Source organism: Haemaphysalis longicornis, unplaced genomic scaffold, assembly GCF_048455015.1.
Source record: "Haemaphysalis longicornis isolate Haplotype H1 unplaced genomic scaffold, Haemaphysalis longicornis Haplotype H1 scaffold_4, whole genome shotgun sequence".
In the NCBI taxonomy this organism is placed as follows: domain Eukaryota; kingdom Metazoa; phylum Arthropoda; class Arachnida; order Ixodida; family Ixodidae; genus Haemaphysalis; species Haemaphysalis longicornis.
The window spans coordinates 134,057,511-134,085,162 of NW_027526361.1; the positions used below are offsets into that span (position 1 = coordinate 134,057,511).

General features: G+C 45.3%; 1 protein-coding gene across 1 annotated transcript in view; it reads right to left on the bottom strand.

Moving 5' to 3' along the window:
* LOC144180019 (uncharacterized) overlaps positions 1–22,855 on the bottom strand; it is a 45,675-nt gene extending 22,820 nt beyond the window's left edge. Inside the window, exons 1-5 of the mRNA XM_077708427.1 lie at positions 22,783–22,855; positions 18,847–18,999; positions 17,668–17,800; positions 9,384–9,524; positions 2,353–2,439 (exon numbers count right to left, since the gene is read on the bottom strand). Coding sequence (XP_077564553.1) covers positions 2,353–2,439; positions 9,384–9,524; positions 17,668–17,800; positions 18,847–18,999; positions 22,783–22,835 — 567 coding nt within the window. The 5' untranslated portion in view covers positions 22,836–22,855. The remainder of the gene's footprint in view (positions 1–2,352; positions 2,440–9,383; positions 9,525–17,667; positions 17,801–18,846; positions 19,000–22,782) is intronic.
* Between the last annotated feature and the right edge of the window lie 4,797 nt (positions 22,856–27,652).

The window sequence follows — 27,652 nt, forward strand, 5'->3', positions numbered from 1 at the left end:
TACGTCACTCCTTATTGGTAATCCCGTCCCGTCGTTCATGAATATCTGTACACGGGTTTTACGCCGCGAAATAAGACAGATGGGGGCGGAGGGCTATCGTAACCTTTACTAACTCGGGCGGGATTGACGAGATACACGTCTGGTTGTATAGTTTGCAGTCCTTGTGGTTTCATACCTGTCTACCGCGGCAGTCCTCCTCCGGAGTGTTCCCGTGGCCATACCCGGTTGATAACAATTTTGCGACGATGGTACGGATACGTTACAGGTCACGTCTCACTGTGACACAGTATAGGCAGATAGAAAGAAATTGGCAGCGGATCTGCTCATCCCGCTGCAAATTTCGTGTTAAGACAGTAGTCTTGTGCCGCCTGATTGATTGATTAACTGATTGATTGATTGATTGATTGATTGAATGATTGCTATTGGTTTCCCCTTTGTAGCGGGGTGATGACGTGTCATCTTACCAAAAAGGATTAATATACCTATGTTTTACACTCTTGGTTTAATATTAGCTCTGTTAGTGCAGGCGCAAAAAGCTTATTAGGCACAAAATACTTTTTTTTCCCTGCTACAGGTGGTAACTGTCCTAGTTAATATTCCCCTCTCTGCTTTTCGTCCACCAGCATTCTAATCTTCTTTTCGTCGCCTCGACAGCCTTGAAGTTAACTTCTTCTGTGCTACCGTTAAATCCTTGAGCTTCTGGAAGCCGAATTTTTCCCTCGTGTAGATTTGGATGGATACCCTCGCATTCCAACACTATGTGCCGTATAGTCTGTGTTTCTTTTCCGCAGACCACTCATACAATATAATCTTGTCAATACGTCCCCACAAAGCTCTTAGATAACCCGCTCTAGCCTCAAAAAGCAAAGCACTGCCCCGGTAATTATCGTAGAATGTCGCAGAGGAGGCACCGTCGTAGTAGAGGCACCGTTGCCACGTAAATGCCTCTTTGCATTCCCCACCTATCTGTCACGTTTTCCCCCTCCCGTCTCGATCGCTCCTTCCACGATAAACACGGTGGCGGTTTACTCAAGTCAATTGAATTTTACCTCGTTTCGTTGGTCGTGTGCCATCTACTGAAACATTTCGTTACTGTGGGACTTGTTGGAACGTCGCTACAAGGCACGAGCCACGGGAGCTAGCGCCTTTATAACTTTTAAAATAACACCGCGAGTACAACTTGTGCATTTATGTTTTGCCTAAAATATGCCTAATGTTTTCTTTTTTGTTGAAAAAGTTGACACGTGTGAAGCGTGTTTCCAGATTTAGTGATTTGTAGAAGTTTTTATGCAATACTGTTGTAAAAGTAGTCTAACCTTTTGTGCGGAAGGCAGAATTGAGGGACTGACACTACATACATGGCAAACAGATGGGCGGACCAAAAATTATCGGGTGCTAGGTTTTACGCGCCAAAGCTCCACTTGGGCTATGAGGAGCGCCTTGGTGAAGGTCTACGGATTAATAAAGCAACCGGGGAACTTAAACGTGCGCCGAAAAAATCACAACACACGGGCTTCGTTATACGCCTGCATAAAAAATCCCGGGTCATCTCCACTAACGCGAAACCTGGGGAGGAGCGAAGCATGCAGTGTACAAGTGTGTTCAAAGATTGTAAGTCTGTTTCTTGCCACACGGCGTGCTCTGATTGAGCGCCGGAGAAGCGCCAGTGGCCAATCGTGCGATTGCTGAGGCAGTGGCGCCGTCTCTTGGGTTGAACCGTATTTAAGCAATTTGCATGCACCATCTGCCCCAGTTTGGGGTTATGGCAGGGGTCAACGCGAGCGCAGTGCCCGGTGATCAACGAGGCCCCGGTACCAGGTAAGTATGCCTTTTCTTGCCTTGAACGACCACCCGACCAGATGAGGCATAGCATCGAGAACCGGTGCGTATTAGAGTGTAACAGAGATTATAACCCGTCTACCCAACAGCTCCTTCTTGCGCTTGACGATTGCTGAAGCGGACAGGGAGCGTTCCACAAATCTTTAACTCATGCTAGTTTATTCTGAACCAGTTTCATCCGCTATACACTTTTATTCTAGTACGAGTTACGTTCTAGCGCGAGGCGTTGGAAAACGAGTATCCCGGTGTTTTTGTACCGCGACTGCATCAGACGACGACGACAGGAGGCGCCGACAGCCCGAGCCCCTAAAAAATAGCCACCGCAGCTGATATCGAACTCGAGTCACGTGCTAAGCAGCACAACGCCTCATTTACTGAGCCACACCGGCAGGTAAAAAAACAAAAAACAAAAAAGGCTGGCTCTTATTAACAGACTATACGCGCCGTAATGAGATATGATTGCATGAAACAGGTCCCGTCAGCGTCGCACCGTCAAATTGCTGCGGTACTCACCGTCGCAATGGCCAAGTCTAATTGCGGCGTACCGTCCTTCTCGTTCAAAATCTTATCGGTCGATAACTTGACATTTTTTATGGAAGACTGTCGAGAAAATATACAAGCGATGTTAGAGGAATCGTTTTGTTCTTCACCGGAAGTTAAAAGTATTTGATGAAGGTGCATGTAACGATGACGACCTAGTATATTCCTCACTGCGAAGGCGCAGATTGTGAGGGGTGTTTAAAGTTACGGTAGACATTGTCTTTAAAGAAACTGCGTTTCAAAAACAGCAATGATATTAATGCCGGCGATCGCTAGCACTCAATTGATAACTCGACTGATAGCACTAGCACTCAACTGATCAATAAAAACGAACGAATGAATGAATGAATGAATGAATGAATGAATGAATGAATGAATGAATGAATGAATGAATTAATTAATTTATTGTTAAAAGGAAAAGGAAAGACCACCAGCAGGCGTAGTTTGTCTCACCTAAGGGTGGACACCGGAACGCCAGCTGGTGGAGGGTGTGGGGAATTGGGAATACAGGCAGACAGAAAAAAGAGGAGAGAGAGAGGGAGAGAATAGAAATGTACATATATGCACGACTAATAGCTACATATATGTACAATATACAGGGTGTCCTAGCTATCCTGCACCAAAATTAACAAAAATGGCAGCATCTCCACTCCGTGGATGATGGCGAGGGTGCGGAGTACGGGGATTCGAAATGACATCCAAGTTGCGCCCCGAGTGACATCCGATTTGCGCCCCGAGCGTCATTCGATTTGAGCCGTGAGTTGCACCTTGATTATTCCCCAAATGAAACTGCAACTCACGGCTCAAATTAAATTTTGCTTGATTTTCGCTTGATGGTGGTGTGCGCTCGATCGGATGGACGCGGGCGGACACTGCAGGAGGTCCTAAGGTACTCCGCACCGTTACAGGTGAGGGAGTCAGCCGTTTGACTCTCGGGTACTAACTCTCGGTCATAGCCTAATGGGTGACACGACTGACACTATCTCTGTGTGGTCTACCAGACACAGGCTCGAATCCTGCCGGTCCCCGTGTGACATTTTGCGATTGTAAATGCTATGCGCACGGACGCGGACGGACACTGTGCGGTCCTAAGGTACTCCTCACCTAAAAGAGGATAATGTTTATGCTCTAGCGCATAATGTTTCCACTACAGTGGAGTGTAGCGGACAGTAATTTTTTCGTTAATGAGATATAATTAATTAATTGTAATTTCTGATCTAACTCGAGAAGTACTGTCCCAATCATTAAAGTGTCAATGAGGCACTTGTAGGTGTCCACGACAGTATCTTAGGCATCTAACTGTGGTATTTTCAGTGACGAATTGCGTACTCATTTATTCTGACTGAAAAAGAAACCGCGCACGAAATATGAAAAATACCATGTGACGACCCGGAAGTGGCCGACGCTGCTGCGTTCAAGGCGCCGCACCGGTGAATCCTATGTAACGGCTGGCAGAGTCTCTGGTTTCACTCTTTGTTGAGCTACGTGTGTGAATTCAAGTGAGGTCGCATGGGTAATCGTTGTGGGTGTCGTTTATAGCCTTACTTTCCAACCACCTTCACAGCGTGAATTGAAGCCACTTTTTTTTTTTGGCAGCCCGGAAATCAAGTAAAGCTTTATCTCTCCCCCCCTCGCTCGCCATCGCCAGAAGCCTTTTGCGCGCCTCCGCGAGTGTTGTCGCCTCTCAAGGTGTCTCGCACTGCACGTGCGGCAGCAGCGAAGTTAGCAGTGGTTTACTTTCCTTTGGCATTGCTGTTTCCCTCTCATAGCACGCTGCATCGCGCTTTCTCTGAGCCCTTCTCCAATTATACTTCCCCACTGCTGTTTTCCCTTCCCGGCGCGCCAATCCCCGGCTCGCGCTTGCTCCGACCCCGACCTCATTTTTTTTTACCACAAATTTTCTTACCTTCCAACGCGCATGCTTTAAACATAAAGAGAAGGCTTTTAATCTTAAATAGCGACCCTAATTTTTTTCATCAGCGTACTTCGCGTTTGAATGGCTATGCGCTATGTAATGAAAAAAAATTGGTGAAGTTTAACATTTGTACGCTTAGCTATAACGAGCGAAAGTGCTGTTTGGCTAGGTTTTGCAAAGACAATGCACGCGGTGCTTCAGTGAAGTCAGGCTACCGTCTGTCGCTTGTGCTGAAGCGCATGCGCAGACGATATTGAGGGACCAAGCGGCGGCGAAGCAACCGCTAAACGCTCACCCAGTGACGTGGTAGCGCAGCGGGGAGGCTCCGAGCGAGTGCAGCTTCGGCGCCTGTCCGCAGCGGATCACGTGACATGATGTCACACTTTCTCAGCTCAAGGTCATTGCGACGAATGGCGTTGCGAGACAGGGCGTAGTAAAGCTTTCGCTCTGATACTGATATCGACGTAGTGTTTTATATTTGGCTTGTGCGCATTATTTTGTTTTTGTTAAAGAGGGGGTGGAGGGGATCCCGTCCCAGTCCCTACAGTTCCTTCTGTTGAGCGTTTTTGATTGCCTCAAGCCAACGTGCGGATGCAAACTTAAGCGCGCCGCAACTAGATGGGCGCCAAGATCAGAAGCAATTTTTTTTTGATGGCTGAGTGAGATTAATATTTAACGAAGGCTCTTCCCAAACTAGTTCGTTTTTTTTTTTTGGAAACGCAAGCAATTTCTCTACCCCGACTCCCCCTGTTAACACTGTATCTTCAACGACGTTTCAAACCTTCGAAACCTAGGGATGGTGCTTCACAAGCGGTGGTTGCACTTTGCGCTTTAGCTACAGCCTAACTTTTAGACGTTTTTTTTTTCCATAATGATAGAACCTCGCCAACCTGCCCTATTATTAGGTGCACTGCACGAGGTTTGGGTGCCAAGACAGGGCACTTTATCTAAGAGATATACATCCTGTAAGAGCTCACCTGCACCGTGCGGTGTTTACATTTCGTTTATCAGGCAATGCGTTGTAAAAATGAAGCAGTTGTTAGTGTTTAACGCCTCGGGCAATGGAAAGCCTCGCGCTTTACAGACAATTGAAGTCTCGCGAGTTTTGATCTGAGGACGCAAAAAAATATATGTAAGCCCAGCTTAATACTGTTCCTCTGTAAAATAGGAGGAAACTAGAGAGAAATTCGACGGATTATTGGTTAATTTCTAAGCAAACGAGTCGTCGTTGGCCATTGAACTCAAGCCAGGAATGCTATGAAGGGCGGAGTCTTTCAGTTTAAACAAGTCGATATTCAGCCCTTGGTGCACATTCAGCCCTAAAATGCGTGAGTGTTGCGCCTTACACACCGTGCTCCTGGCCACCCAAGTGCGTGACGTAAGCTACAACGCCAGGTTATGTGAAGGAGGATTTCGGCTGCGCCCATCTCTGGCCACATGAATGAGTTGATTTGAAATTCCCAGCAAGCACAGACTCGATTCTCTTATTACCTGCGACTGCGGCTAGACGAAAGCATAGAAGTTTCAGGGGTAACTTCACGGCTTAAAAAGGTGCCTAAGGTTACTGACAAAAAGGCAAGAAGCAATCGAGTCTAATACAAAAAAAAAAAAAAAGAGGCGTCAACACTTACCATAAAATCTGTGTATATCTTTGACGCGGGACTACGTTCCATCTGAAAACAAGGCGTCGTAAGTTTACTTGACAGCAAAAATGAGGCAACCAAACAAGGACAGTTACTAATGCGTAGCATTCTTTGCCGACTATCACCACAGCTACTATAGTGAAACGCCCTGCATTTCCACAAAAATGCATATTTGGCGGAAATAACTTGTGTAATTGTTGTAGATAACTGCTCGGAGAGAAATTTGAAAAGCCAAAAAATAAGAAAAAATAAAAAAGAATTTTCACAAGAATTATCCGACAAAAAAAAAACTGTGTCATGTAGGTTTCCCCGACGAAAAATTAACGAAAAAAGTCTGCAAAAGAACGCTCAAAATACGATTAAAAATGGCTAACAACGTAAAGCCCTGAATTTCTACAAAAATGCTGAGTTGGCTGAAGTAACACCTTTGATTGTTATAATGGGAGAAATGTAGATAATTCGTTGGACATAGTTTTGAAAACCCCAAAATAAGAAAAATAGAAAGAACAAAATTTTCACAAAAACGACCTGAAAAAGAAAAAAATATAGATCTCACACATCCCCCCCCCAACCGAATAATAAACGTAGAAAGTCCGCAAAAGAAGATTCAAAATACGAATAAAAATAGCGAAAATGGCAAACTGTATATCCCCCTGAGTTCCTACAAAAATGCAGGGTTGGCGGAAGTAACACCTTTAATCGTTATAATGGTGCAAGTGGAGAAGGGGGGGGGGAAACTTGATTCAAACGCAACTTTAAGCCTCGAGAATGTCCCCGGCCAGGAGATAATTGGCTGAAAAGAATTTTGAAAACCCGAAAATAAAAACACTAGAAAAAATTACAATAATTGCTGTGACGAAATAAAAAATATGCATCTTAAACATCTTCCGAAGAAAAAACCGATGACTAAAAAAAAAAAAAAACCTGAAAAAGAACGTTGGAAATACGAATAAAAAATAGCGTAAACTAACCGACTATGCAGTTGACACTGAATCCTAAAAAAAAATTAGCGAAATAAAGCCACTTAATCGCTAAAATGGTATAAATTTACATTACTGGCGAAAAAAAACTAAATTAAACTTAAAAAGAATAAATTAACCTAGCCTCTTGGTTGCATTGGGAAGCCGTATTTGGTTGCAAGGAACTGGTACTCCTCACAAGCGGCATAACAATGCTACGCAATGGTAGAGAATTCTCTGAATTTATGCACATTTTTATTTATGTAGTACATACGGGCAATACAGGACGGGCAATACGGGTAATGCAGGCAATGTAGGACGGGCAATGTAGGACGGGCAATACAGAGCATATAACATGAGCCGATAAACAAAACCTAAATGCAGACGCAAATTACGGCAAACGTAGAATGGCGAACATAAAATGTCAAACATGAATTTAATATGAATGTCAAACGTGAGCCAAGTTTCGAATGAATGCACGTGGAATGAAAAAAAAAATGCAGAAACTGTGGAATCGTAATCATCGGACAGTGGGTAGGCATTCCTCAGCTCCGCACTGCACCCCGCCATATGTTTGCCTTGGAAGCCCTGGCCCTAGGGCCTTGGCACTTTTAGTAAGTGAATGGCCGTTTATTAAAAAAAACATCCCCCTCGCGAGGGCACGGTCAAATGCAGAGCATTTTCGGGGAGCGCACATACCCGATTTTATCTGGTTCGAAAGAAATTGACAGCGAGAGCGAACGCCGAGAACCGCCCCATCACAGCACGACCGCGCCACGACCACGTCACGACTACGTCACGATCACGCCACAACTGTTGTTGCTCCCGCGCCAAACTACGACGCATGCGCGCCCCACCTGTTGCTGTACGCGATCCGAGCACGCAGAGAACACGCGAGGAGGAGCGGAGAGCAGGCGAGGAGGAGTGGGGGAGAGGGCGCACCTGGAACGGCTGTTGCGGACGCCGAGGCACGCCAACGCCGGGTGACACCGCGAGTTAAAGAAATGCTCTGCATTTAAAAAAGGACCTACCGCCTTTTACCAAATACCCCATGTTGTCCGTGCGTACACCCATGAAGCGCACCGTACCATACGTTACTGGCAGACGCACAAATGGACAAATGTTTGGGAAGAATCGCCTCGGAATGTTTAGGCATAAACTGCAGTTCACGTGCATGTGAGAGGCACCTGGTAGATAACTCTTCCAGACTACGAGGCTAGGGTTTGGGAAGTTCTACTGGTCTCACTATAGTTGACTGTGGCATCTGCAATCAGCAGCATCAGCAGAAACTTCCTTGGATTTAGCTTATGCGCAAATTTTACTGTACAGTATGGCTCCAAAAGCGCGCAAAGGTGTCTCAAGCTCTGTTTTGGGATCGGCAATTTTTTTGTTGAAAAGTTCGCGGCAGAGTCGTCTGCTTCCGAAAGATACCGTGATAAGCCACAAGTGCACCTTTAACAATAACAACAAAAACTCTACACGTGTCTTCCTTGTATGAGCGTTAACATTAAAGTGATAAATTCCAAATATGTTGGTGCACCAAACGATCAACATAAGGGGAAATAGGTTGCAGGGAAAGCGCTGCGGCGTCTAAAAATTCTCCTATTTAAGAGAGACAAAACGTGTGTTTCAGAAGGAAAAGTAGATCTAGTACCCAATTGGCTGGCGAAGAAGAAGAAGCAATTAGCAACGCTTGTTCTGAAACAAGCGGCAAGTGCACCATACTTTCTTGTTATTATTCGTGCTCGTCTACGTTAATTTGTTCGCATAAAAAGCGAAGTAAAGCGCTTGGGCATCTTTCTTAAGCACACGTTACCTGGAGGGGTGGGTCTTCGTAGAGAACATTAAACATCGCTGTGAGCAGGAGCGGGAGCATTTATCCTGTCATTCTTAGTCACACTTGCTAGGAAAACGAATTTTTAGCGGAAAAAGTGCCCCTGAATTCATGGTCGCGAAGTAACATTCTCATGCGCCCCCTCGAACAGTCGCTGTTGTTGAACATGAAATCAACGTTGATGCTGTGTAACATGCATGAACAACGCCAATATCACTTATGTATTGATGCTGTGTAACATGAAAGAACAACGCCAATATCACTTATGTATTGATGTATTGCCTCAAATATAATATTTTCTTCTTGCTCAACAATTTCGAAAAGTATGAACATTGGTTTGGAAATGATCTGCCTATATAAATGTCTGGTTCAAGAACTTTTTTTGATTTTTTGGCCGGGCGGCTGAATGGAGGGAGGGAGGGAGGGACGGGTTCTAGACACGGGTCTAGAAAAGACCCGTACTAGCGGTGAAAATTTTCCGTCAGTTAGCTTGTATGCAACTGCATTAAAATAACAGCGTTATTTTGGAAATGGCATTGGTTAGTTTCTTATCTTATGACACATTATGTCACACTGGGCGACCATTTGCTCCAGAAAGTGAAATGCTTCTGGTAAGCCTCAAAATTGAGTGATACAAACAGACACATATTTACCATTTCCTTGAGCTGCTTATTCTGGTCTTCGAGCTCCACGATGCTCTTGCTGATCTCGTTGATCTCTTTAATGGAATCTGGGCTCACGTAGGACAGCTTTTCTGGCCTAGAGAACAGTTTTTCCCGGAAAAAGCTAAAAGTCTGAAAGTAAAGGAGGAATGATCAGTTCGGACGCCGCAAAAAGGAGATGCGACCAGTGAGTATAGTGAGCGAAAGTTAAAAAAAAAGAACGCGTAGACAAGCGCAGAAAGCTTGGCGTAAGATCGCTTGGGAGTTTTCGAAGCAGCATGTGTGAGGGTTATGCGCCCACGGACAATCTTTTCTGCGACAAGAAAACGGCTAATGCCACGCAGCTGCCTTAGAGAGTAATATTTCTCGTTTAGAATGCTCATAGTTTTACAGGTAACACGCCAAAAATAACGAATGACTTGTTTGAGTCCTGATTTGCACCAATTGAAATTTCTCCGAATCTTTTCCGCGACAAAAAAGCGCTAAACACCACGCAGCCGCCTTAAAGCGCTCATTGAGAATGCTCGTGGGTTTACACGTAACACACCAAAAATTACGGACTACTTGTATGATTTCTGGTCTGCATAAATTTCAACTGATCAAAATGCATGCGGTATATTACTTTTTCGTCACTTGTCGCTACTCTTCAATTACGGGCTTGCTGAGATTTTTGGGAAACATTGAGGGTAAAAGTGAAGCGACATTTGATAAATCGGTACTTGGTAGCTAAACTTTCTGGATACGAGTACGTGAGTCCGAATATTCCGCAGGTTCCTAGCTATTTCTTACGCATTCATTTTTTGTTGATCTTACATGTGCTACAGGACTGTCTCCTGGGTATCAGAGTGAACATTTCCTGTATTTGTTTAGCATGACTGCTATGGAATAGCTGAAAGTGCTGCACTCGCGGGTTACTCCGCGGTGTTCAAAACTCTGCTCAACTTGAAAGCGAACACGTCATCGTGTGTATTTCACCAGTATGGACCAAACTACGGAACTCTCTATGTCGCTACTCTGTGCATTCCTTTTCTCCTCTCTCTCTCGTTCTCCTTGTTGTTGTTGTTGTTGTTGTTGTTGTTGTTGTTGTTGTTCTTCTTCTTCTTCTTCTTCTTCTTCTTGTCCTCCTCCTACTCCTCCTCTTCCTCTCGCCTCCTTTTCACCTGTCGTAGCATGCTAAGCTATCTGCTGGGCATGTCAGGCTGTCTGATGTTAGGCTATCGGTTGTTAGGCTGTCCGCTGTTCGTCAGCACCATTAAACTACACCCTTTCTGTCTTTATTACGTATTTGTTAAATACCGCACCAGCGCGCCAAAAGTACAGAGGGCGTTCTTTTTATTGCCGGTTTTTTAGAACTACGTCCCACAAGTAACGGCATAGGAGCGTCGTGTAGCTGCACCGGCGGCAAACGAAAGGACGAGAACACGCATGCGCGCCTGCCGACGGCGGTAGCCACCTATACATCTCAAGCCACTTCTTTTAACCTAGCTTCGAGCATTCTTAGCAGCATACTGGTCTGGGAAATGGCGCTGATAGCAGAGACACATATGACGTCTGTGGCACACTTCCAGCGCATGCGAGCTGCCAGGGAAGCGGTGCTCTCACCGGGATTTGAAGTGACAGTTTTTTTTTTTTCCTACAAATATTTTTAGGTGTGTATGCTATCAGCACCATCGCCGAGACCAGTATGCTGCGAAGTATTCTAGAATACTAGTTAATAGAAGTGTTTTGTTATAGGTTGGCTATTGCCGTCGCCAGGCGCGCATGCGTGTTCTCGTCCTTTCGTTTGCCGCCGGTGCAGCTACACGTCCCTCCTATGCGGTTCGGCCACAGCTCCGGTGCCCCAATTACGTCTGACGGCACCTGTACGCTCTCCGTCACCGCTTGGACTGGATAAAACCAGGCAAGAGCATTTGGAGACAGTGCTCGATCAAGTTACGCAGTAAAATATTTTATGCCAAAGAAGCATAGAGGTAGGGGGGTAACACGCACGATTAAGTTGCGTGTTTTATAATCAAGCTACTTGAACAAATGAACCGTGCAAGTATCAAGTTTTCCGAGGCTTCGTTTTGCAGAGTTCAGTGCGAAGGATCTCCGGAAGGGGTCAGTGGGACGAAACTACGCTCGTGATATGGAAGCGTATGCCGTGTTTGATGCTTACGATTTGGTCCAGTGGCGTCAGCGTCAAATTCGCTAGAATTGCGTATGACGTCTTGTCGTTGCATTTCCTGAAAGTACGAAAAAAAATGATACAGGCAAAATCAGTAACCATGTCTGAAAAGTGATCCCGGCTATCTTTCCCACATGATAGAATCAGATAATTGTCCGCAAGAAGTTGCGTTAAGTATATGCGTGAAATGCCAATTTAAAGAAGCACTGTATGCTATAGCTGGATGCACAAGCTTTCTGTAGTTATAAAGAACATATCTGCCCGAGGGACATATGATATAAGCAGAATATAGCTCAAATGACCGAATAAAATGATATACTTCAAACGAAAGCGATATCAGCGTTTAGGGCGAGGGGGACTAACGAGGAAAAAAAGTATAGAGAGGCAGAGATAATCAGCGAAAGTAAAATAAAAATACAATCAAGACAATGAAAATTTGCAATCTGCAACAACAACTTCGGAATGCACTAAGCAACTCCCTCAATAGCCTTCCGCTTATTTTCTGATTTTTTTGGTTGATGCGCATTGAAAGGGTCGGCGGATCATTGTGATGCGAGGATACCTCCATGGGAGGATAGCTGTACAAATGCTCGCCACGTTTGCAAATCAAATATTTGCAGGGTTGAACGGGGGAAACGATCAGAAAATAGCGGCGTGTTCACGCGTAGACGTTTTCAAGACGATAGTTTTTCTTGGGCTACGCGCAAAAATATTGTCCGTCCGTCCGTCCGACTGTCTGTCCCTCGATTCAGCCGCCCGACCAGGGGATCAAAAACAGTTCTTGAACGAGACGTTCATATAGCCAAAGAATTTCTAAACTACTACATCTGATGGCAATGTTCATACTTTTAGAAATTGTTGAGCAAGAAGGAAATATTATATTCGAGACAAGACATAAGTGATACTGGCATTGTTCTTTTCTTTTTATAGATGGGTGCTTGATTTTTGCAATAAGAAACAAAATAATACGCTTTGAAAAAAATGTTTTGACCTCAAAATACAAAAAGCGCTCGCAGGCCTCCTTGGGGTAGTGTTCCAAGTTGAAAAGTAACAAATGTTTCCAGTTGATGCCGCGAACAGTGGGACACCGGCGAAAGTGAATTCACTTGAGAAAACCTTCACTGTGTTTATCGTAGGAGGAGCGAAACGGAAGGGGAGCAGCATGACAGGCGGGCGGGAAAGAGATGAGAGGCATTTACGTGGCAGAGGCGGCAGAAGACTATCGTCTTTCGACGACATTTGTAGCGAAGGGAGCAGATATGCGGCCAATTTTAGGGGCAATGCACCTTAGAACCTCGCTTTGTACGGGGCTTGGCGTCCGTGTACACAGTGTTGCGCATGCGCGAGGAGCATTGCATTGGATTGGATTGGATTGGATTGAAATAGATTGGATTGGATTAAATTGGAATGTATCGGATTGGATTGGATTGGTATTGTATATTCTGTACACACGCGTTGGCACTAATTTACATGCGCGAGTGGGCAATGCCACGGGTGATTTACGGTTAGAACGATACCCAGTGCTTCGCCCACTCGTCATGGTTCGCTTCGTGGAGATGCGTGAATTTTTTTCATTTTAGTAGACTTTTGATATCTGAAGCTTCCTATTTCTCGGACTCAGCGGTGAAGCTCATTCGGAAAGACTGTCTCCCCTCAACGCGCGAATTGTCAGAAGATACACACAAGAAACTGTCAAGAATGCCTCAAAAACCGATCTCGACGATTTTGCGCTTCATTAATACTAACCTTCACAGAAACCACTGTACCATGCAGCCCACTAGTTGTTTATACATTCTACAAATCTCAAAGTTCATGCCACTTTCTAACTTGTCGGCCAACATAGAATGGTTCAACATAAACATAGAATAGATAAATGGTCAACATAGAATGAAAAAAAAGTATATCGGAAAAACACCAAGATGTGTCAACGACAGATTGCGCGAGCATCGCAATAACGTGGAAAAGGGAGATAACTGACATCTAGGCGCACATTGTAAAGATTTTGGTTGCTATCCTGACCTTAGGAAATGCTCTATAAAATGAAGTGCCCGACCGTGCGACCGACCGGCCGACCGACCGACCGACCGACCGACTCATCAACGCCCAGCGATAACCGCTACATCTAGAGACTTCAAAATTCCGGTGTACATTTGCGACATGGCGTAGAGGCTCACTAAGGGGAGACTTTTGGAAATTGCACTCGTAACCGAGGGGAAGGGGGAAATTGTGTTTTCTTAAATTCGTGATTACCTCCTTCACCCTGACACATTTTCAAGCGCTTTTTGCTGATATATGTAGCCCTTAAGAATATCTGAAAAGTAGTTTTTGGATTTCGTCCTAACCAACACTATCGAGGTGATCCCGCATTCCGGAAAAGAATTGGTGTTCTTAAAGATCCTCAAATAAATCTTTCGCCGATTCATTTATCCGACTGATTTTTGCTAGCATATGTTACTCATACAAGTGAAGATAACCATTTTTAAGGATTTCGCCCTGCGACGCTGCTAAAGGGGCGAAATTTTATTTTACAAATGACACGGCTGACTAGCCAAAAAGGCCTAACAGGTGATGTCCACGCCTAGCCAAACTGCTCTTTCCAACGGCTTCAGATTTCATGACCACGTTGTGATTACCGTGTTGGAGGTCAGTATAGCTAAAAAATTTAAAAATTCCACCATGGGGAATGTGAAAAGCGGTGAAATAGTTTTTCAGATAACAATTTTTTTATCGCACGCTATTTGAGATATTGAACTGATTTTTGTTGAGATAGACAACTTAATCAGGAATCTAAACACTCTTCTGCAACATTTTTCTATGACACCCACCAAATAGAGGCAAGCAGGATTTCAGGAAAACACTGTATTTTTACACATTCGTCAATAACCACACAGCCAGTTGATATATCCCATTCGTTTTTGCTAGCAAATGCTGCCCAGCCATGCCCAAAAATCATTTTAAGGATTTTGTCCTAACATGCGGATAAAAGGCAAGCGAGGTTTTTAAAATTTAAACACCTCTGGACGTGGAATTCAGTTGAATTTTTCCGCGTTCGTATAGCGCTCGCCATCTGTTGGCACTTTCTACTACCACGTGCCTCCCGTAGGAACCCTGTAATTTATCATAAATGTAAAATAGATAACGGACCGGCAAAAAGCGCAAAGGTTAGCGCTCGCCGTCTGTTGCGACTTCCTGCAACCCCACGCCTCCCGTAGAGATCCCATTACGTATCATGAAACTGTACCGATGAGCATCGTTCGTATCTGCTGAGATAGCTCTTCCCATGAGGAAGAATACCTCACCCAGCCGGCCTCCGCCGTGTGTTCCCAGCTCAATCTCCTGCCGAATCGAAGTTGTGTTTAAAACCTGGCACTCTTCCTCATATTAAGAGTGTAAGCAAAACAACCTCCCCCTTCTTCCTTTCAGTCTTCCCACCCTTCCGCTGTGGGAGAACCTGGTGACTAACAGCGATCTGGATGTCCAGGCAATTCCTACAGAGCGAAGGCTGCCCGCTCATCACATGGCTTTCTGAAATTGTGAACCACTCCCATTTCACTGGCTCAAAAAAACGTGTTGCACTCACTGATTCACTCACTCGAGTGCACCATCTTGGTGCAATTTGTTTAAAGAGAGTCACACTAAAACACGAGTTCCAGACGTTTCGCATTACCACGACGCGTTTGCGGTTAGAGCCCATGCATTGACAGCAGGCGGAAGTTCCTGAGTGTGTGCCAGTTCAGGATGAACTAAGCAAATATGACAACTAACCAATAAATGAACACGTCTTATACCCATTAGCGTCATTAATATAATGGCCCACCCGGGCATCGCCGGGTACCACCACCTTAATATAATTTATGAAGGTAACAATGAAATGACACGGGAGATCGTTGAAGCGTACGATATATATTCTAACAAAGACACATGTGTCAGCTACCCTTCGGTGTTGTTAACCGACAAAGAAATTTCCTTTTTGTCTGGTGGCAGCGCGTGAGCTGCAGTGACAGCTTGAAATGTCATTTTTTCTTGCCGCTTTCCCTCATTCGTTGCAACAGAAATCTGTAGTTAAGTAATTTTGTGCAATAAACATCTGTTGTTAGTCTGCGCGGTGTCCCGTCTACGCCCCGTCCTCGTCCCTTTGCGCTGTTTTAAGAATACAATGGATATTCGTGAAACGCATGCAAGAAATCTGGAAAAAGTGCGCGAGGTGTAATTAACAATGGTCCCCACATTCCGTGCTTCCTAAAATTTTAGTTCAAGAAAAAGAAAATATAGCGAAGTGATTTACGGCTGTTGTTCGCTTGATATTACCAGACAAACTAATATGCATTCTCTTATTTATTAGATTGACACATTGTCGGGCCGAAAAAAAAGGTAGAATGTGGGCATTCAGTGTGAAGTACAAACCAAGTTCAGAAGTCTGAAAGCCGCAGCACATCCCCCCCGCCACTAATTTCGAGCGTCTAAGGAATATTAAGGTCAGTGTACAGTTGATCTAGTAGCTAATATCAAAGTTAAAAAGACTCCGACGCTTGCCTTCGTAAACAAGCCGGTTAACGGCGGGTCACTCATAAGGCACAAAAAGCTGATTCAACCATGGCGCCGATTCGTCGAATACTAACTAAACAGTACAACTGCAATCTTGCATTATTAAGAAATGAGGTATTAATCCGTAGCCCAGTAGACACCAAGCGGCGTAGTCAAATAGCTCGCAAAAAAATTAAGGCGTTGCCCATTGCCGAAGTATCTTGTACTTACCCAAGTATGTTGCTTGGAGTAAAGTGCTGGAACAATTTCGCTTTCGGTCTGTTAAACAGGTAGCTCGCAGCCTGCGAAGCGCACGATGCAGTTACATTTTACCACAGGTGCACGGGAGAAACTTTTCTAGATGCGAAAAATCTACAATTGAGGTATTGTGTATGAAGATCGACAGCGGAGGCGTTTCAGTGCGGAACATTTGCTGTCGTAAAATGCTCCAAGACAAGAGTCTCACGTGTGTGCTCATTGTTGCGGACTTCTCATCACAGCGCTAGGTACGATCACCGCAATATATATAAATGCCAATTTAACTTCCAGATCACATATTCTAGAGCAAACTACAGTAATGCCTCGTTAACTCGAAGTAGTAAAAACTGGGAAATATTTCGAGATAAGCGGATTTTCGACATAAAAAAAGTTGCGTGAATCGCCACGAAATATCGAGTTCTTTGCAAAAAAGGCGCTACTACTTATCAGCTCTTCAACAGCAGCTTCCAATCCAGCTTTTCATAAAGGTTTGAAAGAAAAAAAAAGAAACATACGTTCACCGGTTGGGACCAGCGCTCTCCATTGGGTTTCTCCCCGCACGACACCCCTCTATTACAGTGAACTATTCTAGTTCACTATAACCTCTATCTTCTATTACTCTGTACCTCTGCGCATGTCTCTACCGCATGGAGGAAAGAATCCTCCGTGCTCTACCGTCACATTACTGCCACAGGGTTGCTTGAAGAAGTTGATATGCCTCTAGACTGAGACTTCACGTTCGGGGGAAACATCGGCTTTGTGGTACGTGCGGCTAAATGAGAAAAAATCGAGGCACTTAGGCGCGGCAGCATCGCGCGAATCTTGTGAAACGGTCCACGGCGGCGAAATGTTTGGTTCCACTCTCAGTCAAAATTTTGAGATACCCGCAGTTTGGACCAAAAATACCTCAAAATAAAAGGCAACAAATACATGGGACGTATAGGAAATGGTTCGGTGCCACGAAAAACTTCGACTTAATCCGTATCCTCGCTCATTTAAGTGTACACATTGCGAGGATACGTTAAAGTTCCTTAAGACGAGCAAAAGGGCGGGAGCGATGATTATCGGTCCATCGGTAAGCAACTATAACAGGTGGGTATAACAAAGGTGGCTGTAGAGTAAGAATTGTACTTCCATCGCTGGCGAAGCGTTCAGACCGCTGTAGCATTAGCGCCAGTGGAATCTCATGTAGTGTATCTGCAAGGAGTTATTCCACGGGAGGGATTGGAGCATCTGCCTGCGAAGTCGCGTGAAAGTACCGAGCAGCGCGTGTGCCTCAATTTCAGTTGACGTGGAGGTAGAGAGAGACACGAGAATTACACTAACGCCATCCAAACTGGAGCCGTCCTTGTTGTCGTACGGCTGGCACACGTAGGCTTCGAGGAGAGCGGCGAGCGGGAAGCAGAAGGTCAGCAGCACCGGGATGAAGGCGCACGTGGCCCACATCAGGCCCGCGTTCCTGCGTGGATGAGGAGGAGGAACAGTTACGACGTTAGTGGTAACTCACGTGGCTTTAGTGTTCAATTCCTCGGTCTTAGGACTGTTTCGTTGGTGTTCACACAATCCCCCAGTCTAAGCCGTACTGACCCGGCCAGCACCTGGGAGGGAGGCTCCCTAAAGAACAGCGAAGAGTGATGGCATACCACGCCTGCTCCGCCCACTGCCTGGTCCGGACCAAAAACAATATCCCCGAATACCTGTAAGGCCAATACCAACGAAGTGCAGCGATATTAAGAAGAATGTCTGGTATGCAAACATCGCTCGCGGGATCTTGCCACATGGTGTGGTATGCAGCAGCCACACCCTCCCTATGGACCCTTGACAAAGCTCATGGCTCTTAGCCCTGTCTGACGAAGGCAACGGCAAGGCCAGAAATACAAGAGAGAATGCTAGGATGGTATACAAGCTGTAGATGGCGTAAATCTAAGAGCAGTCGTTCAATTGATTGAGTCGGAGAGTAATACGTTGTTTTGAAATTAAAAGCTGATCGTAGATGGAAAGGAGTTATAAACTTTGAAAGATGTACTATCTGTAGGCATGGGCCGTGGTGCTATGTTGGTTACAGCGTCCCTTGCAGTAAGAAGCGGTCAGGTGAAATATTCTTTCGCGCGCTGCTCCAGCCGGACATTATCTATTTGTAGTAGAAAAGCCCTTTTAATGGCAGTTTTTACTAAACCAAACGTAGTAATCCTGCAGCAAAGTTAACAACTTACGGCACTGAAGTAGTGACCACAGCTAAATTTGCAACCTGTATTAAAGGCATTTTCATTCCGCACTGGCTATTCTTTCAAGGACGCGTTCTCAGTGGGTATTGCATGTTTGCGGTGAACCTAAAGTGGTTCACTTTTGATTACATGTTTAAATCTACTGTAGGATAAAATTCACCCCCCCCGAGATAACTTCGGCATTAAACGTGAATACAACGGCTTGGACAACGAAGAGCAAATTGCGACGTTGAACCCACGGGGATGCCCCGGGGACAACAATACCGCGTTATGTACTCACGAGAGGAGTAAAATGCCGCCCATGTTGCAGGCGGTGTTCCGTTGCGTTGGGCTGATGTACGACCGGTAGTTGGTGACGCCCAGGCAGAAGCCGAACATAAGTCCCGCTACGATGGAGGCCACGGACACCACGGACACCAAGAGGAACGCCGCCCTGCGGGTGACCAGTCATGAGAACTGGCTGCATAGGTGATGACCACTATACGAACTTACTTCGACCGTCACTGACATATGAACTGAAACGACCCAGAGAAGGCTCTATATACTTTAGATCTATAGGGTTCACAAATCTCTAGTGTCTTGGCGCCGATTCTGTTGCGTGCACAACCATGCACTCTAGATGTCTCGCAACGACTTAGACACGCACATGCGGGTCATCACAAAATTATTGTACACTCTTTGCACACAATGCAGACTGCCGACACCGGGGTGTGAAGAAGGCAAAAGTGTTCATTTGGTTGCAATGATATCGTTAAACCGACCAAACAGAAGTTTACCTCCAGTTCTCTAGCAATCGTCCGGTCTAGTTTTGTATGCCCCCTTGTATGTTTGATCGGTTTGTTGGGTATGATAGCTAAGCGTTAGAGTAAGCATAACTGCTTTCTCTTCTTTCTTCCCTTTGTTGCCGACGCTTAACAACTCTTAACCACAGCGCTTTAACGTATGTTTACCACCAACGCGTTGAGGGAAAGATCATGAGGTGCGGAGACAGGTGAGTGAGGTACTAGTATTACCCAATTTGACGGCATGTAGGAGTAATTCAAACATGGCCAACGTTTCGTGGCATCACATTATTTTCATGGCCAATCGATGGACAGTAATTTATCGTTCTGCTGAGCATGAAACCTTGCTTTTTGATTAATATCACGCTTAAACAAGCCATGCATACAAAATAAAAGTTTGTTTTATTCGAAATATTTGGTGTCTTATAGTACCCCCAGCACTTTCCCGGTAGCAAGGGATACTTTATTCACTAAGAGATTAATCAATTTAAGTCAAAATTTTGATCCTCCCTCCAAATCTTCTATTCCGTGACTTCTACGTTGACGTCGCATGGACGGGTCTTCAAGCGAACTTCAAGTGCGTTTAGTCTTCCACGGACTGCGGAGCCTTGTTTACCGTCAGTCCTAGATGGCGCCACCATACCGCTCCTCACCGTTATTCGCCTCCGCTTTGTTTTGGACGTACTTGCGCCTGGCTTGTTTTTGTTACGGTAGGTAGTAACCGTTGCGTGAAACATAGAGTATGTTTGAAAAACAGGGTCACGTAAGACAATGTTGCTTACACCAATCGGCCAGTGTCGTGTGAGACAACACCAAAGCGCCGCACTGCTGTGCAGCTATGACAAGCATAGTGCGCGCAGTACCAACACCAGTACGCACTGGTGCTTTTATGTTTACGTGTACTTTCATGACCTCCATTATTTCAGCCCACCATTCCTACTTCCATAAAATGAACATGCATCACACTTCAGCAAAACTTGCTTGTTCTGAAAGCTTTTAGGCCCTACCTAACTTGCGTGTGCTTTTGCCGGCAGCAGCCAGTCGCACGCCAGTGCATATGATGTTTTATGTTCTAGTGCGGGAAATGAGCTAGTGAGTCGCATGGCCATTCCTTTTTTTTGCTAATTATGTAGCTTATTTGATGAAGGCTTACGTTAAAAGTGGTGTCAGTATGATTCTAACGAGGCAATCTTTCGAATGAACCAAACATGTCGCATGACCCTTTTAAGAGGTGGTTCTGCCCAGTCCCAAATCGTTCAAAGGCATCGGCCGTAACTTTCTGGGCAGAAAGTTCTGATGCTAATGTGCAGAAACCACGGGAATTTCCAGACAGTTAGCTGGCTAAGTAATTATTAAACAACTCAAAGCTTACTGAAGTTATTGTTTACAAACAAGACATTTATTCAAAAATGGCTCTGTTCAGTCTCCTAGAGAAGCTTTAGTGCCAGGGAAAAGCAATGTAATGACTTTTCCTTTATTGGTGGTTTTCTGTGTAGCATTTCAGGGATGGACAACACTATGGTATAAAAAGTTCGTCACCAACAGTGCAGTGTGTTATTGGAATTTATAAAGCAGAAGAAAAATACGGCCTGTACACGACAACTTATTGTGGTGAACTAATACTCATAAAGCAACATATAGCAGAAAAAAAAGAATCCAGTTGGCTTTGCTCCGGCATTGTCATCGGGAGCACGAGCTGTAAGTATCAACTATGAGGCCTGGAAAGCCAGCAAGCGAGCATGAAGCTAGTTGACATGATGCAGAGGGATAAAGCCACAAGGCAAGCATAAAGCCGACGGAAGCATTAAATAAATAAATAAATAAATAAATAAATAAATAAATAAATAAATAAATAAATAAATAAATAAATAAATAAATAAATAAATAAATAAATAAATAAATAAATAAATAAATAAATAAATAAATAAATAAATAAATGAGTGAAAATATGCAACCTGGCTCCAACCCGAAGATCGCCACGTCAAAATAACACTAGGGATTGTTTTAACGCAAACTTCAAAGGAAACCGGTGTATAGCAGTAACAATAAAATAAAATGTGGCGGCTCACTAGGCACTCAACTTGTGACGCTATAATTCAAATGGGCGCGATTAGCTAATTCAGATACTTAGACAACCCATATTAATTTTGTGGGCTAGCAGATGAAACTCGTTGTTTTTAAATAAAAAAAGAGGTTATTTTGTTGACAAGACGATTAACAAATGGCTACAGCGCAACAAAGCCGGGGAAATCAGCATGAATAGAAGGCGAATGTTACGGAATGGCTGCTCCACAGCTTGCATGGCGTTCGCATTAGATCGGCAGCTTGTAAAAGCGCAATAATGGCGAACAAGCTGCATTCCTCTGTTTTCTCATCAAACATTGTGAGTTAAGGTGAGGTTCCGTCCTCCAAATCAGTCAGTTTGATCGCCTGAAGCTAGAAGAGACCCTGTTAAGCTGCAAAGGAGTGTTGCACACTGGAACGCCGGTCTAGGTTTTACTAGCGTTTGCCAGCGATGCCAGACTTGCGGCGAAGTGAGCGGGTAATTTAAAACCGTTCCGTAAAACAGTAAATTCTCAGTGATGAGAAAGGTTTGCCGTCGAAGTAAAGTTCCAGTGAGGCACGAGATGCCCAGTATTTCGGATACAGCACAGTTGTACGTAACCTTTAGGCTTACTTCATGAGAGCACGTTATCGAAAACACGTCTCCATAGCGGTCTCATGCTGCAACAACTCTTCTGTAAACATAATCGCTTTGATTGGGTCGAGCAAGCCACGCTCGTTTCGAACCTTTTTCATAGCAACACGAGAAGGAAAGTATTAACACCTGTGCCAAAAAGTGGTGATGTTTTTCTTGCTCGCGCCACACCACAATTTTGTCAATGTGCGGTTGGCCGTGATTCGCATCACAAACGGCGTTTTAAGATCTTTACCATTGTAGCCGGGTGGCGAGTTGGGTTATTTGGTGTACTTGCATCTTGGGAATGGGGGGGGGGCGGGTCTTTTCCAATAACTCTAGTTGAAAGTCAGCGCTTGTCCTGTTCACTTCTTTCTTATTTGTGTCCCAGTTAGTTCGCGCTGTTTCCCAAGATCTTTGCCATTCCTGGACGCAACGTTAGGGCGAATTCTATCACGGATTCTCGGTAAAAACGACATTATAATTTGCCCTACCTTGACAGAAACAATGCTAAAGAACATTGACTGGTGGAAAACCTCTTATAAGCTGGGATCATAAAAAAAGACATTTGCCAGTCAAGATCGCCCTGACGCGAGGCAACCGTAGTTGTTCCCGGAGGATTTGCTAGTGCAAAGACGTCCGTGCAGCTCCTCCGCAGCCACGTGGGAAACATTCCTTGCGGGATTTTGCAATGCTGCACAGACACTATATCACCATCCAAGGTCAAACAGGTCATAGGGTAAGGAAGTGCACGTACTTGTAGACCTTTAGAGACTGGGCGTTCACGATGCTTCCTTCGTGGTGCAGCATAGATGCAGTCTGTGCCTCGCGTAGACTCTGAAAAGAAGCCGGCGTCATTCAAATACTGCTTTTTGCACTGAAGCAGCTCAGTGCACAGCGGCCTCATTGAGAGTGTATCATTTTTGATGCGAAGCGAACATCACATGCTGCATGCGACCTTATTTTAATGCCTTGCCCACGTAACTGCATTACTGCGTTCATCTGACCGTCGTGGGCTCGAACGGCTCATATAGTCACACTGCCGTGCTCATATAACAACAAGTAAGGTACGAAAGGATAAGGTATTAGTGAAATGCATTACCCACAACCTACGAAAGCATATAGATAAGCAAACAGAAGAATTACCCCGCAGAATTCGCTCGCAGTTCGTGGCATGCAAGGACAAGTTCGAAATGCAAGTACGAATTGATCTGGCTGGGACAAGTAACCAAAGGCAGAATAACTCGCTTTCTGGGTGATGTGATTGCCCTTTAGAGGAAAACCCGTCTCGGCTCCAGCCACTATTACCATTACAGTTTTTGACTGCCCAAGTAGCGGAGGAAGGTAGGACAAATGTGAGCTGTTTTTATTAAGTGTGCAAAAACCAACGGGAGAGCAGTACAAAGACGATTCATCACGTTTGTGGTTAAATATCGTCTTTCTTATGCACCTCTGGAAGGGCAGCACAGAGTCGATGTTAAAGCAGCGAAAAGATGATATGATCTTGTGGCCCCTTGCGCTTGATGATTTATTGTGAGATTTAATGCGCCGACGCAACGCAGGCGATGAAGCGCGCCGTAGTGGAGGGCTCCGGATTAATTTTGACCACCTGAGGATCTTCAACGTGCGCCGAAATCTCGAACACACGGGCGGTTTTGCTTTTTGCCTCCATGAGGACAGCGGCCGCCGCGGACGGGAATCGAACCCAACGCGTCGTCGCGCTCAGCAGCACAACGCCCTAGCCACTGAGCCACCGCGGCGGGTGCCCTTTGCGCTTCACTCCGTCCTGACATTCGGTTCCAACTTCCAGTTTTCATTCTAGCCCGTTGGACTTTGGTACGACGTAGCTGGCTCACTCAGCTTGGGCCGTCTGCTGGGCATCCGGTGCGCCTCGGATTAGATCCGAGACGCAATCCGGTGCGGTCACGTGAGGAGGCGCTCGGATGGGGTGTCACGCGATTGGCTCGGAGCGTTGACGTCAGCCGGCCTGCGTCACGCGGCTTTATTTTTGCTATATTTTGGCGGTTTTGGTGACGTCACGTAGCCAAAGCCTCCCGCTCGTTCTCCCGCGAACGGCGCGTGAAATCCGGCGCGGTTGACACCGCATCGGATTGTACGATGGCTGCGTATATGCCGCCTGTCTTTGCACTTTTGTTGGAGCTGCTCCCGTGCCTGAGCGTCGACTGAGCGACGGCGACTTTCAGCGCCGTTTCCGTGTCAACAAGGGCCCGGCGCGGATGCTGTGCGACGCACTTGACGAGCACGTTAGGCCTCGAGGTGCGACGGGGCTATCTACGGAAGCGAACGTGATGTGCGCGCTGAGGTTCTTCGCTACCGGCAGCTTTCACAGATTGTCGGTAGCGGTGATACTCTTGGCATGACACAGCCGTCGGTCAGCCGCAGCATTCACGCCGTTGCCGAGGCGCTGAAATTGGAAGCCCTTATCGGCCATCGAGGTGCAGCGAAGTGTCAACAGATACGAAGGTGCTGTGCGTGCTTTGCCCCTCTTCGCAACTGACAGTGTGCAAAGCGTTTTCTGCCACCATGAAACACTGTCGCACCCCGCCGCCAGTCGCAGCGTTCACACTGTGGTGTCGGCACTGACGGAGCTCGACACACGGGGGTTTTGGATACCCCGGCGACGTAAGCACGGTGTAAGTACTACTTGTTTCTGGCTACGTTTGTTACGGAAGCAAAAAATGATGTAGCCCCATTGTTTTGCATCGAAGGGAAAAGAAGCGCGATGTCTGAAAAGCAGTCACTGAAATGCTTTTGTTTTGAGCGGTGTCGTGTGGTGGCAGTGATCTCCCATAAATTTCGCAATTGTGAATGATCAAATAGTGTGTAAAAAAAAAAAACAACTTAGCAGATGCATGCATATGTAAATAATCTGTTAACTCTCCGGCCTATGTTCGCCTAAGTGAAATGATATCGAAAAGGTATGTCAAAAAATGTAGCTAAAATGAACACGTTCACAGGTATCGAATAGGGTGGCGTCTTGAAAGAAAAAAAGCTTATAAAGAAAGATGACGTATCGTGTTGGGCGTCTAAAAGACTTCATAACGAACCGTGTAATATATTCGTAACGTATGTCGCCCTCGCCCCGCCCCCCATCATGTGTCAACTGCTTCGGCGCCTTGTCACTTCGGCTGACATGTTTTGCCCTCCTTGACACATAGTGAAAAAGTGACAAGTTCAGCTTGTGGGCTCGTTTTAAGGGTTTACCGATTTCGAAATGCGGGGTGGGGAGGGGAGGTTGTGTTCCCCAGTTGTACCGCATAGACGGGTGGGAGGGCCCTTTCTATAGTTGTAAGTAACCAATTTTCCTCTCAGGTCGCCTGCATGCTCTAATTCCCCTGCTACGCGAAACAACGAAGATTAAAGAAAAGGCACATACAACACAGCGACGTCGTTCGTCGTTGAATGCAGTTGCGGAATGAATCAGTTCTGAGTAACCCAGTTCTTTGTATTCTTGCTCTTGTTTATTACCTTTTCCTTTTTTATAACTGTGTACTTGTTTAATGCTTTAGTACATAATTGTGTTATGTATTTCTTTCAGGTGTGCGACGCCTGTATTAAGGCCCTGACCCTGACTGCCGACTACAGTGCCTTTGTGTGACTGTGGCTGTTCACTGTTGCGCGCGACGTGTAAAGCCTGGTGGCGAGTTCTGGGGTTGATGGTGGCCACCTGTTGGAGTCGTGGCTCATGACACCCCCCGCTCATCATCCAGGCCCCAGACACATGAAGAAAAGTACAATGCCGCACATGCTTCGATGTGGTCTGTCGTGAAGTGCAACATTGCAGTTCTCAAGAGCTGTTTTCCTTGCCTGCAGTAGCACCAGCTTTTCTTCATAGGCCTCCTCTAGCAGCCAACATTGTCAATGTGTGTTGTGTGGCTGCCTGTTGGAACGACAGACGACAATAGCTGCAGCAGCAGCAAGTGGACGAGGGCAGTGATACAGACGACGCGGCTGAGGAGGTGCCTGCCCCCGACATGTGGATTCTTGCTCCTGAAGGACAGGCAGGTGCAGAGCAGGGCAACCAACGCATCATCAGACAGCTTGGTGGCACTAAACGTGTCATTTTTAACTTTCGTTTCTGATTGTGTGTGGTGTGCGGTGTTTGTTTTGTTGGGAGAAAGTTGTTTTGTTGTTGTTTCAAGCAGCATATACTATGCCCTGACGCGTCATTGTTTCCTGTAGAGAAGCTTCTTGTCGTTTTGTGTTTGACATGGTGGTGTGAGGATAACAGAAAAAGTTGCTTTGCTTTCGACCACTATATACTATGTCTTGACACGGTGTTGCTTGATCTGGGATAGCCAGTGACTACTGTTTTGATGGGTCGTGAGGCCTTGTGAATATAGGGACCGGGCAAGATTCTCTTCAGAAAATTCTGTTTATTACACTGTAACCGTCATTCTGCTGTGAAGCAAAGAATGATGATGCATGTACCACAAACAAAAAAAAAATCAGTGTACTGACGACTCTTCTGGACACATTTAGTTCAGTCCTGTCAAGAGTTATATTATGACATAGCGCAACTATTGCACGGTGACTTTGTTTGGCAATCCCTGACAGATCAGTTTACTTAAGAGAACACGATACGCAAGTATGCATCTCCAGTGTTGATACAAAAAAATAAACATGCTTAAAATGTTGGAGGCTGTCTCTTAACGCAGAGTTCACTGTCATGGCTTACTCTGACATTCTCATGATAAGTGGAAAAATGGTTACAAAAGTTTCATTTACCCCATAGTCGCCTGTATTCTAGCACTCAGTGCTTTGATGACTGCTTGCTTAGGTTTGTGAAGAGTGATATTGCGATTTTTTATCATGTAGGACACCTGCTTGTAAAAAATAATTATGATATGCCAACAGCAGCATCTACAAAGGTGTATTGAATTTTTCCTCAATAAATCAGAGTGTGACAAGTTATGTTGAACTGTTTCCTTTTCCCCTGCATGCAGCAGCACCGTCCAAGAGTAACCAACACTTGGAAAAAAATAATCGTGACAAAATCAACTATAGCATTTCTGTAGTGATCGTACACAGCGTTATTTAAAGTGCACAGGGACCAATGCTATCTTCATTGCAAAAATAAAGAAGGGCACATTGATGTGTGATGCAATGCCAAAACTGCTTTCTCTACTCCAGCTTGTTGAAGTGCTCATAGTTGGCACCTATTGTTGAGGCCCACAGCACTGCTTGTTCGTGCAGGGCCTTCCACGTCCAGCAGCTCTCCAGATGCAGTGTGTCTGAAAATGTGTTCATTATGAGCTTAACGGCCAAACAACAACAAAGGGTTGAAAATTTGGTCTCTATCTTAGTTAACGAAGCGTATTGCGATATGCTTTACCTATTTAACCCTCAAGGATAGAGGCATTAAATAGGGAAGTGGAATTACAAAATATGCTAACGTAAGGATACAACTTACAAAAATTACACCTCATTGCACAGTTGTACCTATGCTTGTAGAAAGAAGTGGTTATCGCGGATGAAAACAATACCTGCGGGAAGGCGGTTTGATTCTCGGGATGTTTTAAGAAAAAAAACTGAGCAAACTACTTCAAGTTGCATGATTAAACACAAAATTTTATGGGCGTGGTCAATGTGACGTGATACATGCT